The sequence below is a fragment of the Myxine glutinosa genome, chromosome 6 (genome assembly GCF_964187855.1).
Source record: "Myxine glutinosa chromosome 6, kmMyxGlut1.1, whole genome shotgun sequence".
Lineage (NCBI taxonomy): Eukaryota > Metazoa > Chordata > Myxini > Myxiniformes > Myxinidae > Myxine > Myxine glutinosa.
The window spans coordinates 153,008,028-153,021,844 of record NC_136266.1 but is presented as its reverse complement, the minus strand read 5'-3'; the positions used below and the strand labels follow the sequence as shown (position 1 = coordinate 153,021,844).

Genomic DNA, 13,817 nt, shown 5'->3' with positions numbered 1-13,817 from the left:
CCTCGGGTGCTCAGAAAATGTTTTTGCGTATAAAATTTTAACGTACGCGTTGTACAGAGTTTTCTTTGGAAAGGCGGGAAGGGATAATGCAGTATCATCAGGGCTGTTCAGGCCAGGGGACAGATTAAGTGGCGGGCTGAAAACTAGGAGTTTGGGGAAGTCACCCGCTGTTTCCTCGGGGGAAGGGCCAAGTTCCTCGCAGGTATTACGATACGTTGTGGATATCCCTTGAAGGAACCGAGAGATGATCCTGACAGATTTTATTCCGGTTTTTTGTGCCACAGCGGCAGCACTCAGCCGGCAGCTCCCAGACTCTGTCATGAGGTCTTTCACTCGCAGCAGCTTGGCATCAACAAAACGTTGAACGAGTCCCCTATTATTCAAGCTGTTTTCCAGGAAGGGGTTGTAGCATAGGGGCTCGTTCAACAACATTTCCATGTTGTATGTTGCCATTTCACGGGAAAAGGACAGGGCTTGCCAGGCGTTCATCACCCCTTGGTAAAAGGTGGGCAGCAAGGATGAATCGATTTGATGAGGGTTCATTAAGAAAAGTTCTCGGTCGTAACCCAGCTTGCATGTAAGCTGTAATATGCAGTTAGCCAGAGGCCTCCAGAGTAGGGCTTCATCTCCATATACAAGTTGGCGCACGATATGAAGCCGGAAGACCATAATCCGGCTGCGGATATCAATAAGACCTTGGCCACCTTCAGCGAGTGGCAAATATGCCACGGGGGGTTGGAGCCAGTGTTTCCCGCTCCAGAAAAAGTCGACAATGCTCTTTTGCAGTGTAATAAGAAGGCTCCCAGGCGGTTGTAGGCATATCATCTTATGCCATAGCATAGAGGCGACAAGATTGTTAATGACGAGAGTTCTTCCGCGGTACGAAAGTTGGAAAAGAAGTCCTTTCCAGCGGGCCAGTTTTGCCATTACCTTGTCTGGTAATCCCACCCAGTTCTGCTGCTCAAAGGTGTTGTCTCCGAGGAAAATACCGAGGTATTTAATGCCACTTTTCTGCCAGTTCACTCCTCCTGGTAGGACAATTGGCGGGCAATCTCCAGGTCCTATCCAAAGGGCTTCACTCTTCTTCCAGTTTACCTGGCCTGAACAAGCCTGACAATATGTTTTTAGTGCCTGAGCCACCGCAGTGACGTCAGTACTATTTTTTATATAAATACAGACATCATCTGCATAGGCAGAGACTTTTAGCGGTGTGGTAAGAATTGATCCAGTGAAGCCAGAAATGTGCGTACGTAATTGGAGCAGAAGAGGTTCGATGGCAAGAGAGTATAAAAGTCCAGATAGCGGGCAACCTTGCCGTACTCCCCGTTGTACAGCAATGGGGCTACACAATACTTGATTAATTTTAAGAACACTGGATATATTACAATACAAAAGTTTAACGTACGAGATAAAAATAGGTCCAAACCCAAAATTCTCTAAAACTCTAAAAAGGTACATGTGGTCAATACAGTCAAAGGCTTTTCCTTGGTCAATAAAAAACAGACCAACATTCATATTAAAATTGTTACAAAACCGAATGGTATCACGGATAAGAAAGATATTATTAAAAATAGTACGTCCAGGAATACAAAAGGATTGATGTTCTCCTATTAGTACATTCATAAAAGGTTTCATTCGATTAGACAAGGCTTTGGCTAAAATTTTATAATCCGTACATAAAACAGAAATAGGACGCCAGTTCTCTATAAATTGAGTGTCCGCTTTCTTAGGAATTAAGGTGGTGACTGCTCTCCGGCAACTCCACGGCAGTTGTCCATCCTCTAAACATTCATTCAATACCCGCAGTAGGTGAGGTCCAATGGTGTCCCAAAAAAACTGGAAAAATTCACTTGTCAGCCCATCCAGTCCAGGGGCTTTATCAGGTTCCAAGGCCTTCAAGGCAGCGGTGAGCTCAGGTAACCTAAGAGGATCCTCCAACTGCTGCTTCTGATCCTCCGCCAATGTTGGAAGGTTAGAAACAAGTTCCGATATTGCATCCTGGTTAATGTCATGTCGCATAAACCGTTGTTTAAAATGTTTCCGGGCACATTCCCTGATTCTGCCATCTTCATAAAGGAGTTCCCCATCATGGAGCAAGCGTGTAATCATTGACGAAGAGGCCCCCCTTTTAAGGCTGAAGAAGAATTTGGTTGGAGCATCAAGGTCGTGTATGTACCTCATCTTCAGGCGCAATAAAGCATTTTGTGCTCGCCTTTCGGATATGGAATTCAGTAAGGCCGTTTTTCCATGGATTTGTTGCCTCATTCCCTGGTAGCTCACACTTGCGGTTCCCTGAAGCTGTTCCTGTAATTCCAGGATTTCATCTTCAAGTAAGGTTGTGGTTTTTCTTTCCTCTTGAACACCATACGCACGATATTGTTGGCAGAACAGTCTGATGTGCGTTTTGGCATTATCCCACCATTGTCTGAGGTTGGAGAAATTCCCTTGGGAGGCAACCAGAATATTCCAAATTTCCGGAAAAATGTCCTTAAAGGTACTATCATCAAGTAAGTTGTTATTAAATTTCCAAAAAGCACTCTTGTGTTTCGGGCAGGGGGCAGAAATTTTGAGAAATGTTGCGCTGTGGTCCGAGAATCCTGATGGGTAAATTTTGGATGACAGAACGAGGCGTTCAAGTGGAGGATTAATATAAAACTTGTCCAAGCGAGCAAGTACAATATTACCCTGAATGCATCGACACCATGTGTATTGCCTGATTGATGGGTGCTGTACCCGCCATATATCTGTCAAATTAATTTGTTTTAAAAATTTGGTGAGAGGGATTGTGGAGGCAGGATGGGGCTCTGCACTGTTCCTGTCGAGTTGGGGTTGGAGGGTGCAGTTAAAATCTCCACCAATACAAACATGATTGTCTTGGTTTTTTAGGGCGTTTTGACTGTCGAGGGACGTTAGGTGTGTCCCAAGGTCATTAAAAAAAACTCGCCGAGCTACAGGCGTACTTGGGGCATAGATATTAAAAATAGTATAGAATTTTCCATAGTAGTGGAATTCTAGGGATGCTAGGGATCCCTTGTGTATTTCGTCGAATTTAAGCGATGAAGGCGAAAAGGAGGGGCTAAGAATTATTGCGACACCGCCTTTGCGGGAGTCACCATTACTAAAGAAGGACAGGCCGGGGAAGAGCCTACACCACTCTGCGACACAGCAGTCGTTGGCATGGGTCTCTTGTAAGAGGGCAATGTCAACTTTCTTCTGTAATAAAAAATCCCTTACTTGAACTTTACGGACAGAGCTACATCCTCCGTTAATATTCAGGCTACAAATGGAAAAACTCATTACAGCTATAAGGAGGAGTGACCACCACTCAATTTTTTGATAGCAGTTCATTCTTAGCTTTTTGCAACCACTTCTTTAAACGGTGACGTTGGGAGGAATTGAAATTAAAAACGTGGGGCCGTTTTACCATCAGTTTAGCGGAATGTATAAAATCAGGTAGCTCCGGAAAAAAGGTTTCTATTACAACATTCCTTTTTCGGAATGTGTCCTTAAGAAACCTTTTTATCTCGGAAGGAGGGATTGGAGGGATTTCTTCTTCCTTAAGGCTACCACATTCACTAACAGAGTCATCTATATCAGATGGCTCAGATGGTGTGTCACACTGGTTTTCATCATTTATCTCCTCACCGTCATCACATCCCTCCACGTTATCGGATGGGGCATAGTCCATAGAGGGGGGGGACGGGGAGGGAGAGAAATGAGCCATCTTCAGGGGAGGGGGGGGGGGGGTACTAATTTTTGTGGTTCAACCATATCAGTTTCTAGGTCAGTAGACAAGGGCGAGGATTCATCCACATCTATGTCCTCCAATACCGAGAAACGATTTTCTGTGACGAGGGACAAATCTAGGCCAGAGAGGAGGGGCTGTCGGTTTTCAGTTGTAGGTTTTTTAAAGAGGTGACCGTTTTCATCTGTTGTTTGCAGATGTCTTTTTCCTTTTGGGTAGACTAATTGAAACTCGTCCTGGTTAGTGGGAAGAGATTGCAAGGGTTTGGGGGGAGGGGGGGGAGGGAGGACGTGATCATCGGGAGGGGGATCCCATCGGCTACCACGGCGGGAGAGGTAGGATCAGTTATAGCAGGCAACAAGCTGTGATTGGACGATGTCGCCTGGGGGGTGAGATCTATAGTTAACAGGAGATGGCTGCAATTAGATCCTTCAGTAGAGGGAGGGGCCCCTGTTTCAAGGGGAGGGGAGGGGGGTACGGCGGGGGGGTTTGGATTGGTGGTAAGAGGGCTTGGGTCGGTGGTGGACAGATTGGGATCAGTGGTGGTAAGGCTTGGGTCGATGGTGGGAAGGTTCGGGTCGGTGGTGGGAGGGCTTGGTTCGGCGGCGGGAGGGCTTGGTTCGGTGGTGGGAAGGTTTGGTTCGGTGGTGGGAAGGCTTGGGTCGGTGGTGGGAGGGCTTGGGTCAGTGGTGGGAGGGTTTGGACCGGTGGTGGGAAGGTGGGGGGGTTGCTTATTCCCGGTTCGGAGGGGAGGTTGCACTTGTGGAGAATTCTCTTTTCGGGGGCAGTCATGCTTAACATGCCCAAATTGTCCGCAGCCAAAACATTTTAGAACGTTGGTGGACACGTACACTGTATATTCGTTCTGTTGATGTTTTAATTTTATTATAAGGTTTAAATCCTTCTGGGAATTTTTTAAAATCATAAACACTTGCCGTCGGAATGAAACCACGTGCCTTAAATCGTTGTTTCGTGACCCGAAGGGAATCATGGAGATACGAGACACGGGGATCATCACGGGGTTGTACCGTATCGGGACAACTCTTTAATTAGTACATCGTCGGATACAAATGGGGGGCAATTTGATATCACGACTTTTATCGCTGGGCTATCTAGTGGGGAAATCATTACAAATAAATCTGGATCGATTGTCAAACCCTGTTCGACAATTTGTGGGACACAATCCACGTCGGACAAAAAAATAACGATCCGCTTGTTCATCCGCGAAGCGGCAACAACCTTGTCGATCCCGACAACACGACCGGTTGCGAGGACAACGTCCTCGACACTAACCTCACGTTCCGGAGGTACACAAAAGAACCCGTGCTTACGGGTCAGGCTCTGAAAGGCCGTAAATCGAGATAGTGCAGCTGCCATGCTGGAACAGCTGCACTTACAACCCCTCCCCAACTCGGGGAGGGTGAATATATAATACAATCTTCCCTACCCGAACTCCGGGAATGGGAAGCAATCAGACCTCTCCGATTTCCCTAACTTCGGAAAAGGGAGGCAACAAAACAAACTGAAGGAAGGATAAACGAAAGGAAAAAAAGGAAATAGAGGTTTAAGATGAAGGAGCAAACACCGATCGGGCGACGCCCAAAAACGGCGAACCCTTACCAGCGATCACCCTGTGCTCTCCGGCTCTCTCTCCCGTCTCAACGTATATGGGAATCACCAGGAAGACTCCACGAACAGGTACAAGGACACAGAGGGGCGAAAACGGGGGGGGGGGGGGGGGGGGAATGGAGCAACAACACAGAGCACTCACAGGCCTCCACAAGCAGACGCCATGACAGTACAACCAGCATGCAAACGACCAGCAGGGGGCGCGAGAGAGAGAGAGAGAGAGAGAGAGAGAGAGAGAGAGAGAGAGAGAGAGAGCGAGAGAGAGAGAGAGAGTATATGATAGAACTGAAGCACAGTTCCAGAGATTTAGATCACGTGTGTCATCAGGACCAGTTTTGGAATCGGTGTCCATCTGGGTAAGAAATTACTCCGCTATGGAAGGGAGGTCCACATGCTACAGGTAACATTCCACAATGAGGGAAAAGGGTGGATGGTCAGGTGAGAGACTGGAGAATTTGGATCTCAGGCGAGACTAAGTTCCTGTGGAATCCCAAGCTCCAGAGCATCATAATTGATATTTCCCGTGATGACGCCAAAGCACCAGGTCCGTCACTCTGACATCGCAGACAGGTAGGTGGCTTTTAAGTTGTGTACTACCTTTCCTTTGGTACCTCAGCTCAGTCCTCAGACCCTCTCTAGATCCTCGACACACTCCCTTCCTGGTTCTTCTATTACTTCCCTTCTCGTTAAACTCCCAAAATCCAGACTTACCATCCACATTCCTGCCTTCCCTGCAAGGGCTTCGAGCAAGCATTTCTTCCCCAATAATTCTACCCCAATCCTCCTTGAGGTTACTTTGTTACCTCCCCTCCTCTTATTCTTTCCTTTACTCGTTTTGTGTAACTATGGCCACACTGTCAATAAATCGCTCCTCCATGAGCCTCGGCCATGTATTAAAAAATGGAAAAGCTTTCCAATAAACGATTGGGAGGAAAACCTATAAAAAGCCCTGACGTTTCATATGTCAGACACCTTTTATATCTGTAACTTCAGTTCCTTGTTTTAAAACCATTATATAAAAAAACCAGAATGATGCAAAGTTGTCCAAATAGATGAGTTGTCGTTTTACTTGTGTTTCATTCAAATATTCAACTTTCACTAATCACGTTGTGTTTTCTTTAATTTATCATTGACAATTCAGAGGGTCCATGCAATGAACACTTGATGTGTAGTCTCGAACTGTGAGATTCCAGGGTTATGTTACGATGTACTCGACACACCTCGACCTTATCGATAAGCATCTCGAGAATTTGCGCACCCACGTGGTACCACAAGTTAAATCTGGGGTCTGGCCTCACGATTGGAATCCGCATCGCATGAAGGGAACATACCACAGGTAACCGCCACCAACTAGGCCACAACAGAGTAGGATGCAATCGAATTGCACACGGCACGCCAAAGGGTGGCGCATTGCAGGTAGAAGCAATTGAAAACTCACTGAGTCGGCATCTTGTCGACATCTTGCAATCTCTCTCTCCTTCTCCTTCAAATCTCTCTCCTTTTCCTTCAACCACCATGACACATCTACCTCTTGACTGCACGCAGCTTTCTCAGCTTCTGCGTCTCCTTCCATCCGGGTCTGTACAGCTGTAAATGTGGGACAGTTCGGTAGTTTTGTTATGTAATAAACAAAATGGCAATGGTTAAGTTTAATAAGACAGGCTATTTATTGCTAAACCACTTATCTATGTTATGTAGATGCCAATAAAGCAATGGTTTATTCAGATGTTTACCACAAAATCAAATTGCTAAAACGTTTATTTTTAAAAGTTTGCTCCTTTAATTGTTCGGACGTTTTAAAACAATCTTGGAACTTGAAACAATTAATTTTTTTTAATGTTGATATAAATGGAACCGACACAACACAAATAAATAGCCCCGAGTGGGCTGACGGTCATGTCTTGAGGTTATAATTCAGATCTTTGCTGATTTGCGAGAACCCCTTTCTCCCCCGGGAGCTCCCTGAATCCTTGGGAGGCCCGCTGATCCAAAATCGAAAATATAAGAAAGAGCGATCCTGCTGACCATTGAGTAGAAGGACTGCATTGGGTTTCAGAGCAATCGGTTGGTAAATAAGAGACATGTAGGGATACAAAGTTTCAGGGTGTAACCTTTCCCATTGATTTTGTGCAAGTGCGTGACTATACAGTATGTGAACGTGCGTGACGATATGTGAATATGCATGATGATTTGTGAATGTGCATGATTATTTGTGAACACCCATGATGATTTGTGAATGCACATGACAATTTGTGCACGTGCCTGACACTTTTGTGAATGCACATGACAATTTGTGAATGCATGCATGAGAATTTGTGAATGTGCATTATGATTTGTGAATGCACATGACGATTTGTGAATGCACATGACGATTTGTGAATGTGCATGACGATTTGTGAATGCACATGACGATTTGTGAATGCGCATGACGATTTGTGAATGTGCATGACGATTTGTGAATGCGCATGACGATTTGTGAATGCGCATGACGATTTGTGAATGTGCATGACGATTTGTGAATGCACATGACGATTTGTGAATGCGCATGACGATTTGTGAATGTGCATGACGATTTGTGAATGCGCATGACGATTTGTGAATGTGCATGACGATTTGTGAATGCGCATGATGATTTGTGAATGCGCATGACGATTTGTGAATGTGCATGACGATTTGTGAATGTGCATGACGATTTGTGAATGTGCATGACGATTTGTGAATGTGCATGACGATTTGTGAATGTGCATGATTATTTGTGAACACCCATGATGATTTATGAATGCACATGACAATTTGTGCACGTGCCTGACACTTTGGTGAATGCACATGACAATTTGTGAATGCATGCATGAGAATTTGTGAATGTGCATTATGATTTGTGAATGCACATGACGATTTGTGAATGCACATGACGATTTGTGAATGCACATGACGATTTGTGAATGCGCATGACGATTTGTGAATGTGCATGACGATTTGTGAATGCGCATGACGATTTGTGAATGCGCATGACGATTTGTGAATGCACATGACGATTTGTGAATGCGCATGACGATTTGTGAATGTGCATGACGATTTGTGAATGTGCATGATGATTTGTGAATGTGCATGACGATTTGTGAATGCGCATGACGATTTGTGAATGCGCATGACGATCTGTGAATGCGCATGACGATTTGTGAATGCGCATGACGATTTGTGAATGCGCATGACGATTTGTGAATGTGCATGACGATTTGTGAATGTGCATGACGATTTGTGAATGTGCATGACGATTTGTGAATGTGCATGACGATTTGTGAATGTGCATGACGATTTGTGAACGCGCATGATGATTTGTGAATGTGCAAGACGATATGTGAATGTGCATGACGATTTGTGAACATGCATGATGATTTGTGAACGTGCATGATGATTTGTGAATGCGCATGATGATTTGTGAATGCGAGCATGAGAATTTGTGAATGTGCATGAGAATTTGTGAATGTGCATTATGATTTGTGAATGCACATGACGATTTGTGAATGCACATGACGATTTGTGAATGTGCATGACGATTTGTGAATGCACATGACGATTTGTGAATGCACATGATGATTTGTGAATGCAAGCATGAGAATTTGTGAATGTGCATGATGATTTGTGAATGCAAGCATGAGAATTTGTGAATGTGCATGATGATTTGTGAACCTACATGATGATTTGTGAATACACATGACAACTTGTGAACATGCATGACGATTTGTGAACATGCATGATGATCTGTGAACACACATGACAATATGTGAACGCGCATGACGATTTGTGAATGCACATGATGATTTGTGTGCCCATGATGATTTGTGCACATGTACGACTATTTGTGAATTCACATGACAATTTGTAAATGACCATGATGATTTGTGAACGTAAATGATGATTTAGAACACACATTACAATTTGTGCATGCACAAGACAATTTGTGAATGACCATGTTGATTTGTGATCGTAAATGACGATTTAGAACGCACATGACAATTTGTGCATGCTAAAGCCAATTTGTGCATGCTCAAGACAATTGGTTAACACACATGATGATTTCTGAATGGACATGAAGATTTCTGAAAGTGCATGACGATATGTGAACACACTTGATGATTTGTGCACTTTAGATGCCTCACCCAGTTGCTCCCTCAAAAGCCTGTTTCCCTCTCTTTCTTTTGTGAGATCTCTTCTCAGTTGCTTTACTTCATTGATCCAGCATTCTTCTGCGGCCTCTACCTCCTGCAGTAAAATGAAGAATGAAAACGAGAACAACGTCTAAGTGGTCTAAAGGGTCTGAAAATATATAAAGGAGTCTAAAGGGTCAACGGGTCATAAGGGTTAAAACAGTATAAAGCGTATAAAGGTCTAAACGTCAAAAAGTCTAAACTAAAGTGTTTAAAAGGCTATAAAGGATCTTAATAGTTCAAAGGGGTCTACATTATCTAAGGGGGAATAAAGGTCTAAATGTCTAAAAGGTATGTTCCAATAGTGCGTAAATAATTGACATAATTAACAAGCATTCTGAGTATTGCGCTGCAATACATGTCCCCTACCGGCAGTCTGTCGTCCTGAAAACTGTTGGGGAAATTACCAAAGTTCAAAGTGCCATAACTTTGTCAAAAATGATTGAAACGTCGTGAAGTTCGAACTTGATCTGTAACTTATCATGAGGAAACCATGTACCAACTTTGAAATCATTAGCATTAAGAGTTTAGAAAAAAAGTCCGGAAAACTGTTCTTTGTGTGACGGACTGACAGACTGACAGACTGACAGACAGATGGAGGGACAGACTGCAAACCTATGGTCCCCTCCGGTGTACACCGGTAGGGGACTAACAAGCATTCTGAGTATTGCGCTGCAATACATGTCCCCTACCGGCAGTCTGTCATCCGGAAAACTGTTGGGGCAGCCTGCACATATTGCACTGTGTGAATTATATAATTACCAACTCATGGTCTGAGGTAACTCAGCTACAAATTGTCCGATTTGCACCAAATAAAGTTCATGAATGGTTGCACAGACCCCTACTTCTCACTAAAAGGGGAAAAAGAATGTAAATCATAGATAAAGTAAGCCCGCAAGGTCGCTCTGTGGAGCAGCCTGCACGTATTGCACTATGTGTGAATTATATAATTACCAACTCACGGTCTGAGGTAACTCGGCTACAAATTATCCAATTTGCACCAAATAAAGTCTATGAGTGGTTGCACAGACCCCTACTTCTCACTAAAAGTGGAAACAGAATGTAAATTGGAGTTAAAACACGGAATATTAACAGCTTTGACTTACCCGCACTCCAAATTATAGCCCGGAAAACTGTTGGGGAAATTACCAAAGTTCAAAGTGCCATAACTTTGTCAAAAATGATCGAAACGTCGTGAAGTTCGAACTTGATCTGTAACTTATCATGAGGAAACCATGTACCAAGTTTGAAATCATTAACATTAAGAGTTTAGAAAAAAAAGTCTGGAAAGCTGTTCTTTGCGTGACGGACTGGCAGACTGACAGACTGACAGATGGACAGACTGACAGACTGAGGGACGGAGTGCAAACCAATAGTCCCCTCCGGTGTACACCGGTAGGGGACTAATAAATGTAGTCAATGGCAATATAAGTAATTAATAGACGTAGTCACGGCCCAACTCACGTTCAAACAGTACATAATTAATAGACATACTCATGTGGGTCGACCAAGGCTTTACCTCGACAAGGGTTCACTGTTCGCCCATTTTTTTCGGTTTTATATGCAGTACAATCTATCTATAATTCCAGTAATCTCTGTGTGTATGTGTGTTTGTATGTGTGTATGTGTGTATGTTTGTCTGTGACCGCTGTTTCTCGACAACTACCGGTCCGATATACTTGAAACTTGCCAGGTATATTGCTGGGGACCCGAGGATGTGCCTTTTCAAGGTTTGAAATTAATCGGACAAGTAGTTACCGAGCTATGGCGATTTCTTTACCAAACACCGCAAGCCGTTCGCTTTGGACCAAACCATTTCATGTAAATAGAGGGGGGGGGGTTCTGTGGTCGTTGCGAATGGACCAAACCATTCATGTAAATAGAGGGGGGGGGGGGTTCTGTGGTCGTTACTGCCACGTGGTTTCAAAGTTTTTTTTTGTTGTTGTTGTTTGCACGCATGTTTTTTTGCACCCACGTACGGGCACGCCCTAGGATGTTTACACACACACACCCCTACACAAATTTTTTTTTTTTTTTTTTTTGGCAAGGAACGGGCACCCACGTACGGGCACGTCCTAGCTTATATATAGTACGGGCATGCCCTAGTATATATAAATTGACAATTTATGTGACTTTGACATTTTTACCTATTTTGACTTACTCACAAAACAATAGGGGTCTTTCGTCTTTCTTGTGACTACCTCTACCAGGTGGTGAAATTTCATGAAGATCTGAGTAAAAATCTGACCTGTAGGCATTGATATGCAGACAGACAAACAAACAGACAGACAGAACAACAGACCAGACCAAACAGTATACTGTTATGTTGAAAGGGGGGAGGTGTCTATAGCTAGACTGTAGTAAGTGTAGTATAGTCAATGTGTTTCAAGTAGGTTAGATTGCCATGTAACAGGGACCTGTCAGAGTAAGTCGTTGGTTACATGTGACACTGAGAAGGCAGTGTATGTAATTTAGAGACAGGTTAGACATTAATTTTGTAGGGATAAACACCACTTGTTTGTGAGTAGGGCGATGTGAGGATTTTCCCAGGAGAGGCACATTTCACGTGTGACGTGTGTCTACACTCTTCTAAGCCAATCACGCTCTTTCTGGCTAATGTGTGTCAGCCATGACGGCACAGGGTGCCGTGGAGCCAGAAGTCACAATGTAGTTATTTCTTTATTTGTGGCGCCCAGTGGGCAGGACAGCCAGTGGAGAACTCTGCCCTGAAGGAGAGAGAGACCCGAATATGAGGAGGAAGAAGAGGCCTCGTGTGTCTTTAGAGAGATCAGCAAGCCTCGTGTGTGAGGATGAGCAGAGCAAGCTGTTCGCAGAGGAGTTTTGTGATGAGATTTTGATTGTGGCTTTGTCTCTGATGAATCCACCCAAGCTGGGATCATCCTACATTTGTTGGAGAAGGGGAAAAAAGACGAATGGCAGACCACCTCGGTCTGAAAAGGACAAGTGGGGGAAGGGGCACGAGGCCTGGTTGAGGAGCTACTTGTCGCTGGTGCTGCTCGTGGCAGTTTTACTTTGTCTTTGGACCGACTTTGTCACTGGCTCTCTTCTCGCACCAGGTTTTCAAAGCGGGCTGTATTATGCATGTTATGTTATTATGCATGTGTCCACCCTGCACAACGTAGAAAATGGAATTGCCGCCTGCATTATTTTCTTGTTACCCTGCGCTCGCGAAGTGAAAAGTGGGGTTCAGCAATCGGTTCGATACGTGTGCCGTGTGCCATACGTATGCCGTGTCTGCATTTTAAAAAATCATTTTCTCGGCAACGGCTTGTCTGATTGACACAAAATTTTACCATAGGTGCGCCTCCGCCCGTATAAATTTTTTATTCATAATTATGACGTCATAGGTCACGTGGTATGGACGCCATCTTGGAAAAACGTTACATCTCTATATCTCCCAGACCGCTCAATGGAGAAAACGGAAACATGGCTCATTGTCAAGTACTCCCCATGGGGAATAAGATATGTTGATGATGATGTCATCGGTGCCTTAATTATGACGTCATAATTCGACAAGTACAACGCTTGATCTCATCAGTGTGAAAAAAAAATTCCTCTGCAACTGTTAGTCCGATTGGCACGAAATTTTCAGAATAGGAGCGGCTCCTCCTGTGGAATTTTTAAAATGATAATTATGACGTTATCGGTCACGTGGTACAGGCGCCATCTTGGAAAAATCCCCCAAAAAGTTGCACCTCTAAATCTCCAAAACCGCTCCATGGGAAAAATTGAAACGTGGCTCATTGTAAATAACTCCATATGGGGAATAGGTGTTGTTAACGATGATGTCCTTGGTGCCATAATTATGACGTCATAATTTGACAGGAACAACACTTAGTCTGATCAGTTTGAAATGTATTGAGCATGATCTATGCAACAATTATATTAGAGAATATAAATTTATGATGTCATCGCTCACGTGGTCTGGCAGCCATATTGGATCAAAAAAAAAAAGAAACATTCAAAAACAGAAGAGTTGGCTCCCACCAAGTTGACTGCGCAGGCAGGGTAAGTATTCTATGAATACCATCTAGTTTTATAAGTGTGATCTGTGGCACCTAGTGGGTTAGGATTATTTTATTCATTACTATTGTACATATGCTTGCATATTCCCATTTACCTCTTTGTGTCCTTTTGATTAGCTTGGTTCGTACTGTTTATTAATATCTCGTCTACCCTCTTCCTGTAGTTTTCTAATAAATAAATCCTTTAAA

General features: G+C 43.9%; 1 protein-coding gene across 17 annotated transcripts in view; it reads right to left on the bottom strand.

The window, feature by feature from the left end:
• Window positions 1–13,817, bottom strand: part of LOC137415571 (RILP-like protein 1) — a 69,447-nt gene that overhangs the window by 37,575 nt on the left and 18,055 nt on the right. For all 17 annotated transcript variants that reach the window (XM_078780775.1, XM_078780777.1, XM_078780780.1 and 14 more), the window contains 2 exons: window positions 9,535–9,637; window positions 6,813–6,961 (listed from right to left, as the gene is read on the bottom strand). In XM_078780775.1, the coding sequence (XP_078636901.1) occupies window positions 6,813–6,961; window positions 9,535–9,637 (252 nt within the window). The remainder of the gene's footprint in view (window positions 1–6,812; window positions 6,962–9,534; window positions 9,638–13,817) is intronic.